A 13,368-nucleotide genomic window follows, 5' to 3' on the forward strand; every position below is an offset into this window, starting at 1 on the left:
CTGCCACAGGTGAGGTGCCTCCAGCTCTACTGAGCTGCTAAGATGCCCTCTGGGTACAAGGAAAAAAGCCTCCTGTGAGCTTCCTGTGACCAGGAAAGTGCCCGAGGCACGGCAGCCCGGGATGAAGGGGTGGATTAGACCGGGGCTGGGGGTGGTTTAGAATGAAAGTTAATTTTCCTTCACTCGCTACAAAAGGAGGCAGGGAGGACCTGGACGTCCCTAGGGCACGGGCACGGCTCACCCCCTGGGTGAATGCTTCCCCGCCCGCCTGAGCCCAGGCCCAAACCTCTTCACCACCTCGGCCCGGTGAAAACTCCTGTCTACACACCCGGGACCCAGATTCCTTCTCTATCCGCTCCAGCATGTGAACAACACCGCTGCAGCCCGCCTCCTGCCACCTATGGAGTGCACCCCCACCCCCAGCCCTCCCTGCCCTCCGACCACCCCACCGGCTCCCTGGCCATGTCAGCATCTCGCCAGTCCGGAGCCCTCCCGGCTTCCCACACCCTCTGCGGACTTGCTCCGCTTTCCTGCTCTCCAAGGCGCCTCCTCCCCCGCCGCATCCCCCTGCCCCCGGCTCCCCATCCCGCGCCCCGGGGCTGGCCAAGCTGCAGCCTCCCGGAGCTGGAACAGCGCGGCCGGGGCCCCGAGAGCCGGGGGACGCTACACGCTGCGGCACGGAGGCGCCGCGGGAGGAAGGGAGGCGGCTGCGGGCGGAGCGGAGCGGAGCGGAGGCGATCCGGTGCCGGCCCCCATGAGCGGGGCGGGGCTGGTGGGCTACAGCAGCAGCTCCGAGGATGAAGCCGGCGGCTCCCCGGGAGCTGCGGGGGGAAGAGAGGAGGGGGCGGGAGGCTGCTCGCGGGGGGAGACGGCGGCCCCCGGAGCCGGCCCCGCCCAGAGCAGGTGGGTTTGGTGCCGGGGGGCTGCCCGGGGGGGGCGGTGCGTGCGGCAGCGGGACGGGCACAGCGCCGAGCGTTTCCTCGCTTGGTTTGTCTCCTAGGGTTTGCTTCGAACTGAAGTTTCGAGATGAGAGGAAAAGAGGGATGGAGTGGGGCTGCCCCAGGCCTGACCTGCAGCGTCCTCTGGGCCCCACACAGCTCTGCCCATGGCCCCCTCAGCCCAGACCTCCTGGGGTTACTCCTTGAGCCCCCACTAAGGCTTGTCTACACGGGGTCAGAGCCCGAAATAGCGGATGTTTCATAGCCCAGGCCAGGCCTCCTGAAATCAGGAAGTGCTGCAGGTCTGGACAGAGCACTGACAGATCTAGGGGCTTGTCTACATGGGCAACTATTGTGAAATAAACTAGATTGTGAATTTTAAAGTACAATAGCTATTATCTCCCCCTGTGGACACAATTATTCTGCACTACGAGCACCTTTGTCCCGTTTAGTTTAACCCACTTTGGAAGATCTGCTAGCTCCCCTCAGTCCTGACCTGCAGTACCTCCTACTCTAGGCCTGGATCCCCTTTAGCCAAACACACCCTACCCCTGACCTGTAATGAATGCCCCTTGCTGTTTTATTTCTGGATCTCTGCTAGGTGGCCTGCTGGTTGTGCTGAATTGTGTAGTGGCTTTTCAGTGTGGGTGAGTAGTTTTGACAGGTTTGGAGCAGCCGAATGTTCCGTGACAGTAAGATGTAAGACTGACCGCAGGGCCGTGTGTGTGTCACTTTCCAGTTTGTCAGTGGCAGCCAAAGTTTGGTTGTCCCTGCCTGATGTTGCATTTGGTAACTGAAGTGTTCTCCCTCATTTAAGTGTTTGAAATACAGCATCATGAAAGTGTCTTCGGGAAAAGAGTGAGTGCAAAGCCTCTGTTAGGGGAAGAAATAAGAATTGGTCATGGGGGTATATTACCTCTTCCCTTTCCTTTTCCAGGCCTGCAACCGGGCTGTGTGGGATTATCTGTCCTCTGCAAAACCACAAATGTTATTAGCAATGGGTAGAGCAAGAGGATCCCTATTGGGCTTCTGAATGCAGTCAGGGCTTTAGGTTTCATAAGGGCAGAATGGGTTAAAACTGATTGCACAGGACAGGGCCAGCCACAGGAACCTAGGGCTAACAGATGGAGACCCTTGCGTTGAGAGGGAGAACTCTGTATAGAAGCTCTCCTTGCTGGCTGACTTTGGAGGAGTCTGGAACACGTCTGTGCAAATGAGGAAGGATGAGCCAGTGTCTGTGGTGCACCTAGCCGAAGACACTTGCCTCTCTCTAGGGTTGGGCCATGCCTGTTAATTTCCTTTTCTCCTCCCCCCATCTCTCCTGCAGCATGCCGATTCCTCGCCTCCCTGTGCCGGACAGCGTCTTAAACATGTTCAGAGACCAGGAAGAGGAGGTCACGGATGACAGCACCAAGCATGGCGGACGAGTGCGCAACTTCCCCCATGAGCGGGGCAACTGGGCGACGTACGTCTACCTGCCCTGTAGGTAACTTCAGGCCTGTCCCCTCTGTTTCCCCGGTATGGGGACAATGAGGGCTGAAGAAGTGAGAGCACTGGAGAGAGGAGTTGGTGTGGGGCTGGTGTGGGCAGGAACAGATGAGGGACAGAGACCCCCTGGGAGTGGAGCCCTCCATGTCCCCAATGTGGGAGCAGTGCAGGCAGGAGCAGGGTGTGTGGACCCGCATGTCGCTCATGGAGCAAATCTTGTGAACGTCTGTCTCTGCAAACTGACGACGAGCCCAGTCCCTAGTGAGAGCCTTCGCTCCCATTCCCCATGATGGGCTTGGACATCTTTCTCCAATGCCAGCTGCTTTCCAGCAGTATGGTCAGTAAATGCACCGGCCTGTTAGACGGGTCTGGCACACCCTGACGTTCTGGCCATTCAAACAGAGCGGGTAAGAGAGACGCCTCCATTAGACCAAAGGAGTCGAAAGGGAAACGTGTGTGTATATAGTCAAGTTCCCATTTGATGTGTATTCTCCCGGCTCTGCGGCTTAGCAGTAACTTCTAATTGATGCCTTGGTTGGTGCTGGTTACCTTTGTAAAATAAGGAGGCAGAACAGCAGACTGGGAATCGGGACTCCCAGGTTTTATTCCCAAGTCTGTGCCTTATTTCCTCATGGGGAATAAGGATAATAATGGTCCCCATTTTCACAGGGCTGGTGTGAGGCTTCCTTAGCGTGTGTAACAGGTATGGGAATCCAGGGGTTGCCCCTGCTTTCTAGCTCATCATCGGGCCGACGGATCAGCCCCTTGGCGCGGGGGCAGGTGCCGTGGAGGGGGGTCAGGCTCTAATCCTGCTGCTCTTTGCCCTGGCAGGTGACATCCAGGAGGAACTGCTGGAGCTGCGGGAGCTCCTCATTTCCCACGCTCGCAGGTACGCGGTGTCGCTCACTGCCATGGAGGAATTCCACATCAGCCTCTCCCAGAGCGTGGTGCTGCGCTACCACTGGATAAACCCCTTGGTCCAGTCCCTCAAAGAACACGTAGCCTCCTTCTACAGGTAGGAGCAGCACAACCCTGGAGGCGCACTCCCCACGTGTCCCACTCTCCTCGGGTCACTCCAGCCGTTCCTAATCTCCCAGCCTGGTCTGACTCTGGGACTTCTAGCGATTCCCCCTGACGGCTGTGGAGCCCGGTTAATCCCGTGTCTGCTCTCGAGACCCCTACGCAGGGAAATCAATGGGCGTTTTTCCTTGGACTTGAATGGGTGCAGAATCTGGCACCAGATTAGTCTGGCGAGCAGGCCAGTGGCCCAGGAGGCTCCGGGTTCAGGAGCAGTGACCGTGTTGTATTGTCTTGTAAAGGTCTTACCCAAGGTCTCTCCTGAGTTCAGTGCTCACAGCTGGCTTGGAGACTCTGCAGGCACAGCCTCATGCTGTTTTGATGGCTAGGCTCGGGACGTGGACAGCAGAGTGGAACCTAAGGGAGATAAGGACTGATCCGAGCCCCAGGAAAGTTCAGTTTGGACCGACTCACCCTTGATAGAAACAGGCCTTTGCCCATGCGCTTGGCCAGCAAGAGGACGGCCCTGCTGCAGCAGCTTCATGGCGGGGCACTTTGCGTCTCCTCCTTCGTTTCTTCCCTTAGTTGAATTTGCTTCTTTCCCCTATTTCAGGTTCTTCTGTACGGCCAGCCAGGTCAAGGTGTATACCAACCAGCACAAAACCAGGTGGGTGACTAGCATAGCAGCCTGCTCTTTTGGAGAGCACTGGGGAGTAGGGGAAAGTTGGCACTAGGAGGGGTGGATGGGGAGTGGTTTGTGCTGTGCGCAGACCCCTTGATCGATGTCAAGCAGCTTGGTGGCTTTGTGATATCATCTCCATTTGTCCCAAAATCCTGCTGCGGTCGGTTTTCATAGCCGTCCTCCCAGTCCCCCCATAGCTTCCAGGCATGGTCCTGGATGGGTAGATTTTGATCTTGGGCTGCAACTGCTGGCAGCCCAAAATATATGGATAAATCCAGTTATCTGACTGGGCCAGTTCATGACATCTCATTGAGCTGATACCCTTCCCTGATGGTTTCACCTTGCACTGCAGAACCTCAGCTTTCATTCAAAAAAATCATTTAAGCCGCGAGCCCTTTTAGCTGCAAAGGTGACTTCAGTGTAACCAATGCAGTGACGTCTGCCTGAGTCTGCAGACAGCCTGTAACAATAGCCCTGACGGAAGTAAGAGCTGTCCCAGTCATCTCTGTTGTGTGTTAACGCTGAAGCCTAACAACGCTGATTTAAAATGTTGAGATTGTTAACTGTTTCATTGCTGAACAAAGCACATGGAAAAGGAGGACAGTCAAACTAGGAAAAGTTGCTGACTCCACTGTGGGTGCTGGCTTGTGTTGGTGTCATGAACGGATGGAACTTAGATAGCAGGTGGAGTTTAGGAGAGTTCCACTACTTTTTTCCCCTCAGTCTGACATATGACCCTGGGAAGGGATGGGGACTTGTTGCCCTTAGCAAGCTGCCCAAATTTATAGGGGACTCCGATGTAGGGTATGAACACTGCTTTTCGTGTGTGACAAAAGTTTGCTCGGAGGATCTTCCTGCATTCCATCTTTCTCCCTGTCTGTGCGCAGGACCTTTGTGGGCTTGGAGGTCTCGTGTGGGCATTCTCAGTTGCTGGAGCTGGTCTCGGAGGTAGATAAAGTTATGGAGGAGTTCGATCTCCCAACGTTTTACAAGGTAATGGTTTGTCTCTTGTGCTCTCCCTCTTCTCTGCCTGTCCAAATCCTCCAAGGGAGGCCAGAGCTCTTAGCTGCTCCCCTGGCTTTAATATGGAGGCGGTGGGAACAAGTTCATAAGGGGCTTAAACTTCAGATACAGCGAATAAAAGAGAGTGGGAAAACCCTACACAGCATGAACTCGCCTCCTGCCTCTGTCCTCACTCCACTTTTGCCACTGCCAAGGGGGAGCCTGGTTTGTCTGCTCCCATGTCACTCATTTATCCTGCTTTCCCATTGGTGGCCATGCTGGTCATTATTACTGTCTGCAATAGCACCAAGTGCTCAAGGCCCCGTGTGGGGCATTTCCCGGCAGTCAGTGGCTGACTGGATCAAGGTCACTCACTGACAGTAATGCCTGGAGGTCGGAATTGTGGGGCTAACACAAGCCTTTCATGTCAAGATCACATCCCGCCCGGGACTGTAGTGATTTATAATCATTACCGTCCAATGGCCCGTCTGTGAAATGTATTTCCTGGGTCTGAGCCCCGTTCCTAGGTCACAGGGGGACATGTCACAGAAACTACCACCACCAAAACTGGGCACCTTGTTGGCAGGAGACCGGCCTAGGGTTGTATGGGCCATGGAGAGTCCCACCCCAGTCATCTTTGAGGCACATTGGCGGGGCACTGTGAGGAAGCTGGCACTGATGCTGCCCGTTCTGTGGACAGTCTCCTGAGCTGCCAGTCCAGCATCTTTCACTGCCTAAATTCACTTACAGGGTGTGGGGGTTTTATTAAATAAACCCTGATCTCTGACTCTATGGGCTGAGTTGTGTGCTTGCTTCTGGCTCAGAGGTGTCAAACAACTTCTCAGATCTGTATCTGTGTAGGAGGTGTTTCTCCACACGTTATGAATACATCTTGCAAAGCTGAGAGACGCTAGGCGGGGAAAGGCAGCCTTTGCTATTGATACCGGAGGCAGGCAGACTGGGAGCCAGGATTCATGGTATCTAATCCCCCCCCCCCCGCCCCTGACACTGACTCGCATTGGGTCCCTATCTGTAAAGTAGAGATGATGATGCTTACCTATTTCACGGTGGGTTGTGGGACTTCACAGATGTAAAGCGCTCTGAGATCCTGGGTGATGGGACCCTGCAGGGCTGCGTTACACCAGCTCTCTGATTTCGCAGCCATCTTGCACTGAGCTGTTGTTCCTTTGCTCTGTCTGAGCTTGTGTATCTCTCTGTACAGAACCCGTCATTCCATATCAGCCTGGCCTGGTGTGCTGGGGACCTGACTGACCAGCTGGAAGGGCAGTGCCTGCAGGAGCTTCAGGTAACTCCCCAGGCAGCTGTCTCCCGAGATGAGGGTGGTGGTGGGGGGAATGCAAGTAACACACCAGCCAGGTGTCTCCGGGGACGAGGAGGGATTCAGGTAACTTCCCAGCCACGTATCTTCAGCTGGGAGCCTTCAGGTGGCTGAATTGTAAACCTTCGAGAGATGAGGGAAGAGAGCCTTTTAGGGGGGAGTTTCAGTTTAATTCCGCTTCTCTAAGGTGGTTTCCGTATGAGCTGCCTGGGAAACCCGAAGCCCTCCAGCTGCTACGTCTTCATAAGGAGAGCCGTGATCTGTGTGCTGTGAGTGACTGACTTGATCCGCAGCAGCCTCCTGCGCTCACACACAGTGACGCTTCCCTGGGTGTGTTTTCCAGGAGATTGTGGATGGGTTTGAGGACTCTGCATTCCTGCTGCGATTCCAGTGGGATCAGATCCGCTGCAGATCTGGGAACAAGTTCTTCTCCTTCCCCTTGAGGTAGGAGACCGGAAGCCACCCACTCCAGCTGCCCTGACGCCTCTGCTAACTGTTGGACAGTTTGGAGTTTCACATGCATGTTCTCAGCTCATCAGCCTAAGGAGGTTTGTAGCCTCAAGCCAGGTTGCTTTTGTTTGAAGCCGCTGGCCCTAGATGTGTGTATATGTGAGGCTGTTAGGTTATTGTGCTGTGTAGACTGCCATCTACACAGGCAGATCTAGGCTACCTGTGGTTGCCAGATGTGCTGATGTTTTAAGCCGTAGTCGCCTTCTAGTGCGGAGGCGAGGGAGGTTGCTAAGGGAAGTGTGTCACACAACTGGAAATTGCCCTGCATTGCTAAGGGGATCTAGAGCATAGTTACTGTCCTGAGCTCTGAGTCCTTAGCTATTAACAGCAAGATCCAGGTGTGCAGAGTTAGGTCCTTCTCTATTAGGACAGAGCATCTCTCTGCCTACAGCTGACTGGGGACAAGTCCCCTTATAAGGCTCCTCCTCCCCAATGCCTTTATTGCCACACTGGAGAAATTGAGATCAAACCCTCAGTCCAAGTCCTGGTGGGATTAAATCTGGCAAAGAGGGGGAAGGCCCTTGTCTTTCAGTGCTAAGCACCTAACTCCAGTTTGGGACTAGTGGAAAGTGTTCCTTTTAAACTGATCCACAGAGAGACTTTGGGGTGGGGGGGAGAAGAGCAGCAGGGCACTGATTTTCAGAGAATTTTAAAAGGCACAGGGCAGGTTTTTATTTTAAATAGGAAGCTTGTCATACTGCCAAATGCCCAAAAGAGGGCAGTGTTGGTTTTCCCAAGTGAACTGGCTAGCAATAAGGGTATTTGGCAGCCCTCTGATCATACCCAAGTCCAGAATTACCTGCTGTTGTTTAGCTTAATTTGGGCAAGCCAAGAACATCGGTCTCCAGGGAGGGGCACATCTTGCACCAGGACTAACTCCACTTTCAAATGAATCAAGCTAACTGGATCCTGTAATGACAGCCCTGCACTTCCGCTCCTGAAGCGATCCTGTGCAGACTGTACTTTCCTGCCCTTGACAGGTGCTTTGGCCTCTCGGACATTCTGGACAGGGCAGGCAAGTTATGTCCATCATTCCATAGTTGTCTGCCAGAAGAACCTGAGGCTTTTGTTTAGTATCAAACCCTGGTTTCTAGTTGCCATAAAGTTGTTTTCCTGGTATATTCTGGACATGTAGGGCCTGATTCTCGGAAGTCCTTAGCACCTGCAGCTCCCATTGACTTCAAAGGAAATTGTGAATATTGAGCACTTCTGAGAATCAGCCCCTCAGTGGCCCTTCTCTCCATTGAGATAGCAGGGAGGTGGTATCACTGGCCAACGTGGCTTTGAGAGAGACCAGTGTCACAGGGGATTCATTGCCATTTAAAATCTTGCTAAGAAGTCCTTTATGTTTATCAACTTCTTACCTGCAACATTTGATGTAAAAAATTCATAATGGACTCCCTGAGTGGGTTTGTAGGGGCCAGAAGATGAAATTCACTGTTTAAAATTTTGTATTAAGTATATCTATAAATAAAACCTCCTATTTCTGCCTCTGGTCCCTGTGTCTGTGTTTTCATACAGACCGAAGTCTAACTGTTCTAGCATGCATTCATTTTCTTCCAAGCCAGTAACCTGACTGTCTTGAGAGCTCAGTTCTGTCAAAGATCACTTCAGTCTATGCGGCCTTGCACTGAGTTACTTCTGTGTGGTCCATGGAGTTTAAGGGTAAGATCTTGGGATCAATGGAAATTTTGATTCTAGTGGGGCCAGGATTTCACCCCACGCGTGCAGTTATACCCGCTACCTTTAGCAGGAAACACTTCAACTTTCTTTCCTCCCTAAAATAATCCAGGTATCAAGATCTTCCAGCTGTTCCCAAACAGAGATCACACTCTGTCACTCTTCATGATTATCAGGAACACTGCCCCACCACTCCCCCCATGCATAATGTAGTCATCATTTTTAAAAGCCTTGGTGAAATGAGCTCTTTATTCCACCCTGTGATGGTGTGTTAGCGTGGTCGTGCCAGATGGGATGTGGTGGCATCGACCTGTGCTCACACCGTGGCTCTCTGCCCACATGACTGTGGCTTGCCCAGTGATGCACAACTTCATTGCTGGTGCTGTATGACTGGTGTTGGGAACAGTTCCCCTGAGGGGGGCAGCACCCAACTGTTGGGGGGAAATACATTGCACATCTGTATGGCCTGCCATTGGAGGATCTCAATGTGCTTTACAAACAACAATAATATAAAACGAACCCCCCTCTCCACTCTCATGGGTGAGTATCCTTAGCCACAATCCTACACATGGGGAAACTGAGGCTGGAGGAAGTCACTTGCCCAATGTCTCCCAGTGAATCAGTTGCAGAGCCGGGAATTCTGTCCAGATCATGTCCCCCCTCTCCTGGGTTTTAACTTCATGGCTTCCCCGCCCCCCCGCATCAATTTGTCCCTCTTTGTAACCCGTTAGCCACAGGGGCTAAAATTCTCTCTGTCTCATTTGCAAAGTGTCTTAGACACTTAGCAGCCCAAGACCCACTGACTTTCAGGGAGATGGCGGTTCGGCAACGTACCCCTATCGGCTTTACTCATGGCTTGTCCCCACTAGCAATGGGTTAATGTTCAGTTGGTAACCATGACAGCCCCCGGTCAGAGGCCGAAACCAGCACATAGGGCCTTCGTGTACTGTTTTCGCAGTGTAGGCAGGATTCCCTTACTGTGCCCGTGTCCCCCTCTGTTCTCCCAGCTCTCTGTGTGGTAGGACGTCCCAGAGGTCATTGCTCCATGTGTTGCTGGTACCTCTGTGTGCAGGTCTCCCCTGATGAGGCACGATGGGACAGCTGGCCAGGTTTCCCAAGATGCACCGATACAAACCTGGTTAGGCGGCAGGGTGCTTGGCGCGGAGTTATCACAAGGTCATTGGGTGAACAAAGCTGCTGTTGTCCATGCTGAACTCCTGGGTGTTCGTTGTCACCAGGCCAGCAGAGGGCTGCAAAGGCCCAGTTGCACTTGCAGTGTAGATGGGGCATGAGGCGTGACAGCGAGGGTCTCCTCAGTTGCTGGAGGCCATGATGGGAGTTGTATTGCAAGGTGAATGGGGAGAGCTTTCAGGGTGCGACAGCTAAGAGACCCCTGTAGGGTGGGGAGAGGCTGGTTTGGTAGTGATCAGGATCTCAGCAAGGCCCTGTCTTGCTCAGTGTGTCGGTTGGTGGCCTGTGAAATGCAGGAGGTCAGACTAGATGATCTGGTGGTCCCATCTGGCCTTCAACTCCATGACCTTGTTCGTAGGAAGCCCTTGACACCTCACAGGAGCAGACCGCGAAATCGGGTTTGGCTTGGTGTGCAGTGTTTCCCTCGCCACCATGAGTGCAAATACTCCGGTGCTAGCGCATCCCTTCCTAGCCCTGCAGGGCTGGGGCGTGTCCCCTCCCCAGCCTCCCAGCTTATCCTTGGCAAGCGACGCTTTCTTTCCCTGCTAGCCGCTCCTGATTCTAAGGGAGGGAGAATGAACCTGGCTCCCTTATTTGCTTCCTTGTCTGTGCACCAGCTTCATTACTGCTGTCTGCTCCAGCTGGCGAAGCAGAGCTGTTTAATTACAAGTGCCACGCTGGAGCCAGCAGGGGGAAGACACCACTCCCTGTCTGATTGCTCTGCGCTTTCTGGGCACGTGCTTGGCAGGGCAGAGCAGAGCTGTCTCCCAGCCCAGGGTTCTTGCAGGTGAGACAGAAGCACGTCTGGATCTCAGTCACACACAGTAAATAGAGTGATGTCCATGAAGGCAATGGAGATGTTCTGGATTTACACTGCGGTGACTAAGCAGAGTCCAGCCATGCCACTGGAGTGGCTTGCTCCAGTCGCTTGGAGCTGGGTCCTCCAAAGTCGCTAAGTGGTTACAACATCACCCAAGCACTGAGAGCATTCAGGTCAAGGACTGGAGCATCATCACCGCTTGAACTCATCCCTGGGATGCTCCAGGGCAGTTATGCTAGGGATGTAATTGGCCCAACAAAGGCAATTACTGGTAGTAAATAGCCTTGTGCATCCAGAGGGTCCCACGCTGAAATAAACCCGCTGGGAGATGGCTCAGCAGGACGTCAGTGGTACGTGCGAGAAACGGAACGGTTGTGTTGCGAGGCATGCTCTGCGCCTCATACAGCCTTGGCTAGGGAACTTCCTGCAGAATTGGGCTCCAGCGTCTCCTCTTTCATTTTATTCAGAGCTCCATTTCCAGCCCTAATGGTTGAGAAGAAAACCTTCCAACTGTGACTCAAGTGGGAGTGAGGCAGTGATGCCTGGGAATTTGCAGAGAGCCTGAGCCAATAGCCCAGGGAGGTTTGATCTACTCCCATTTGTCTCACTGGGGTGTTGACTCTGGAACATATTAATGACGCTTTACATGTTAACTATTTCACTGCCAAACTTTTTAGCAGATATGGCCAACGCAACAGTACCAAATGCCCCCTCCCCTCCCCACACACACACACATTGCATCAGGGTCTCTTTACCTTGTGACAACTCCTACACTTCAGGTCTGTATTTTCAATACAAAGATCTACAGCCTGTTCAAATTGAAATTGTGGGGGGTAAGATACATTAAATGGACTCCAATTTCAAACTCCAAACCAGAACTGATGCTAGAGGAACTGTGTTATGCAGCCTTGTATTTAATTCAATAAATCCCATTTTAAATATATAAAAAACTCATTTTTATTTTGTCCGAATCTGCCCCAGAATGCAAGGGATCTGTGCACCAAATTTAGGTAAAGGTTGTTGCAGGGGTTCTGCCTTGGATTTTATTCATTATTGGTTGTAAAACACTTTGAGATCCTCTGAGAAAAGACACTAGAGACATGTACATTAAAGTGAAATAAACCTTAACTTTACCATTATAACCAGAGAGGCATTCACTGCATCAATTGCTGCCTTGTTCCCTGCCAACAGAAGACCCTATCCCAAGCAGAGCTTCTGAGAACCAGAAAAGGGCAAACAAGCCAGAGACTCCATGCAATCTCCTGCGGTACTTTGCTGTTGGTAATCTAGTTATGTGGAAGGTGCCTAGATACAACAGTGATGGACAACAAGGCAAAAATCCGTAGAGAGAGAGCAATTGCAAGGTTTAATTCAGCACACATGGCCTCCCCCCTGTGCGTGACACACACGAGGTTTTTGCCCGGATGGGGGACAAAGTCCAGGCATTTAAAAAACAAAGCGGAGGTTATACAAACAGAGAAACAGTCTCTACAGCCAGAAAGCCCCTTTCCACCCTCTCCACCCTCCCACGCACACATGGGGATAACTTAGCACCCACCTCAATGGAATTTTAACGTTTTCAAGAGCATTCACCTTAGAGAGGGCAACAAAGTTGGCACGTCAGCCCACACTGTTCGATGCACATGACAAGAACTTGCAATGGAGGAGCCTCCTCCATAACTGTTGGGTCACGGCCACGGCACCATAGTACCTAGGCAATAGCACCTGTACTGTTCTGCAGACACCGGGCAGCCATTTTCAAAAGTGACCACTGATTTCAGAAGGCCTCCATTTTTCGCTGCCCAACCAGAGATACTTTCAGAGGTGCTGAGCACTGGCGGCTCCCACGGACTTCAACTGGAGTTTTGGGTGCTCAGTACCTCTGAAAAATCAGGCCCCAGTTAGGCCCAAATATTTGACACCCAGAATCAGTGACAGGTTTTGGAGTGGTAGCCATGTTAGTCTGTATCAGCAAAAAGAACGAGGAGTCCTTGTGGCACCTTAGAGACTAGTGTCCAAGTACTCCTCGTTCTTTTTCCAGAATCAGTGGCCACTTTTGATCATTTTGGCCAGTGTTGACGGTCTTACTGGTTCCTTCTCATGTGTTACCCAGGATCTTAGCCGTCTACTCAATCCCTTATACTCACAGTTATAGTTATGCCACTATAACCTCATAGTGTAGCTGTGGACTGCAGTAAAGGAAGGGGTTTTTCCATCACTCTAGGAACTCCACCTCCCTGAGCGATGGTAACTAGGTCGAAGGAAGCAGTCTTCTGGGGAGGGGAGGTGGATTAAGTCGGCATAGCTCAGGGGCGCTGGAACAATTTGTATAGTGGGGGTGCTGAGAACCATTGAACCAAACTGTAAACCCTGCATATAATGGAAACCCTTGCAAGCCAGGAGGTGCAGCAGCAACCCCCCCCCCTTTTTTTTTTTTTTTTTTTTAATGGAGATATCCTATCTCCTAGAACTGGAAGGGACCTTGAAAGGTCATCAAGTCCAGCCCCCTGCCTTCACTAGCAGGACCAAGTACTGATTTTGCCCCAGATCCCTAAGTGGCCCCCTCAAAGATTGAACTCACAACCCTAGGTTTAAGCAGGCCAATGCTCAAACCACTGAGCTATCCCTCCCTTCTCCCAGCACCTATTGGCATGGCTATGTCGTTGTAGGTTTTGAGTGTAGACTGGCTCCTGTCCAGTAT

The 13,368-nt window shown here is 52.4% G+C and overlaps 1 protein-coding gene across 2 annotated transcripts; it reads left to right on the forward strand.

Moving 5' to 3' along the window:
• The first annotated feature begins 679 nt into the window (after positions 1-679).
• USB1 (U6 snRNA biogenesis phosphodiesterase 1) lies at positions 680-8,466 on the forward strand. 2 transcript variants are annotated; one of them, XM_034788687.1, is made up of 7 exons: positions 680-903; positions 2,266-2,420; positions 3,258-3,441; positions 4,057-4,110; positions 5,013-5,118; positions 6,350-6,433; positions 6,654-6,795. In XM_034788687.1, the coding sequence occupies exons 1-7, from the start codon at positions 755-757 to the stop codon at positions 6,666-6,668; spliced, it is 747 nt and encodes a 248-aa protein (XP_034644578.1). In that variant the 5' UTR covers positions 680-754; the 3' UTR covers positions 6,669-6,795. The 2 variants fall into 2 exon arrangements, with proteins under 2 accessions (XP_034644578.1, XP_034644577.1); XM_034788686.1 differs by lacking the exon at positions 6,654-6,795 and adding an exon at positions 6,810-8,466 and having other exon boundaries at positions 683-903.
• Positions 8,467-13,368: the final 4,902 nt, after the last annotated feature.

Source organism: Trachemys scripta, chromosome 13 (genome assembly GCF_013100865.1).
Source record: "Trachemys scripta elegans isolate TJP31775 chromosome 13, CAS_Tse_1.0, whole genome shotgun sequence".
Lineage (NCBI taxonomy): Eukaryota > Metazoa > Chordata > Testudines > Emydidae > Trachemys > Trachemys scripta.

What these genes read in the sequence shown, in the direction of transcription:
- USB1 (XM_034788686.1), top strand. Translation starts at nt 755, where the DNA reads ATGAGCGGGGCGGGGCTGGTGGGCTACAGCAGCAGCTCCGAGGATGAA. An exon ending in CACGTAGCCTCCTTCTACAG is followed by an intron (nt 3,442 to 4,056) that starts GTAGGAGCAGCA and finishes CCCCTATTTCAG; the next exon opens with GTTCTTCTGTACGGCCAGCC. An exon ending in AGTGCCTGCAGGAGCTTCAG is followed by an intron (nt 6,434 to 6,809) that starts GTAACTCCCCAG and finishes TGTGTTTTCCAG; the next exon opens with GAGATTGTGGATGGGTTTGA.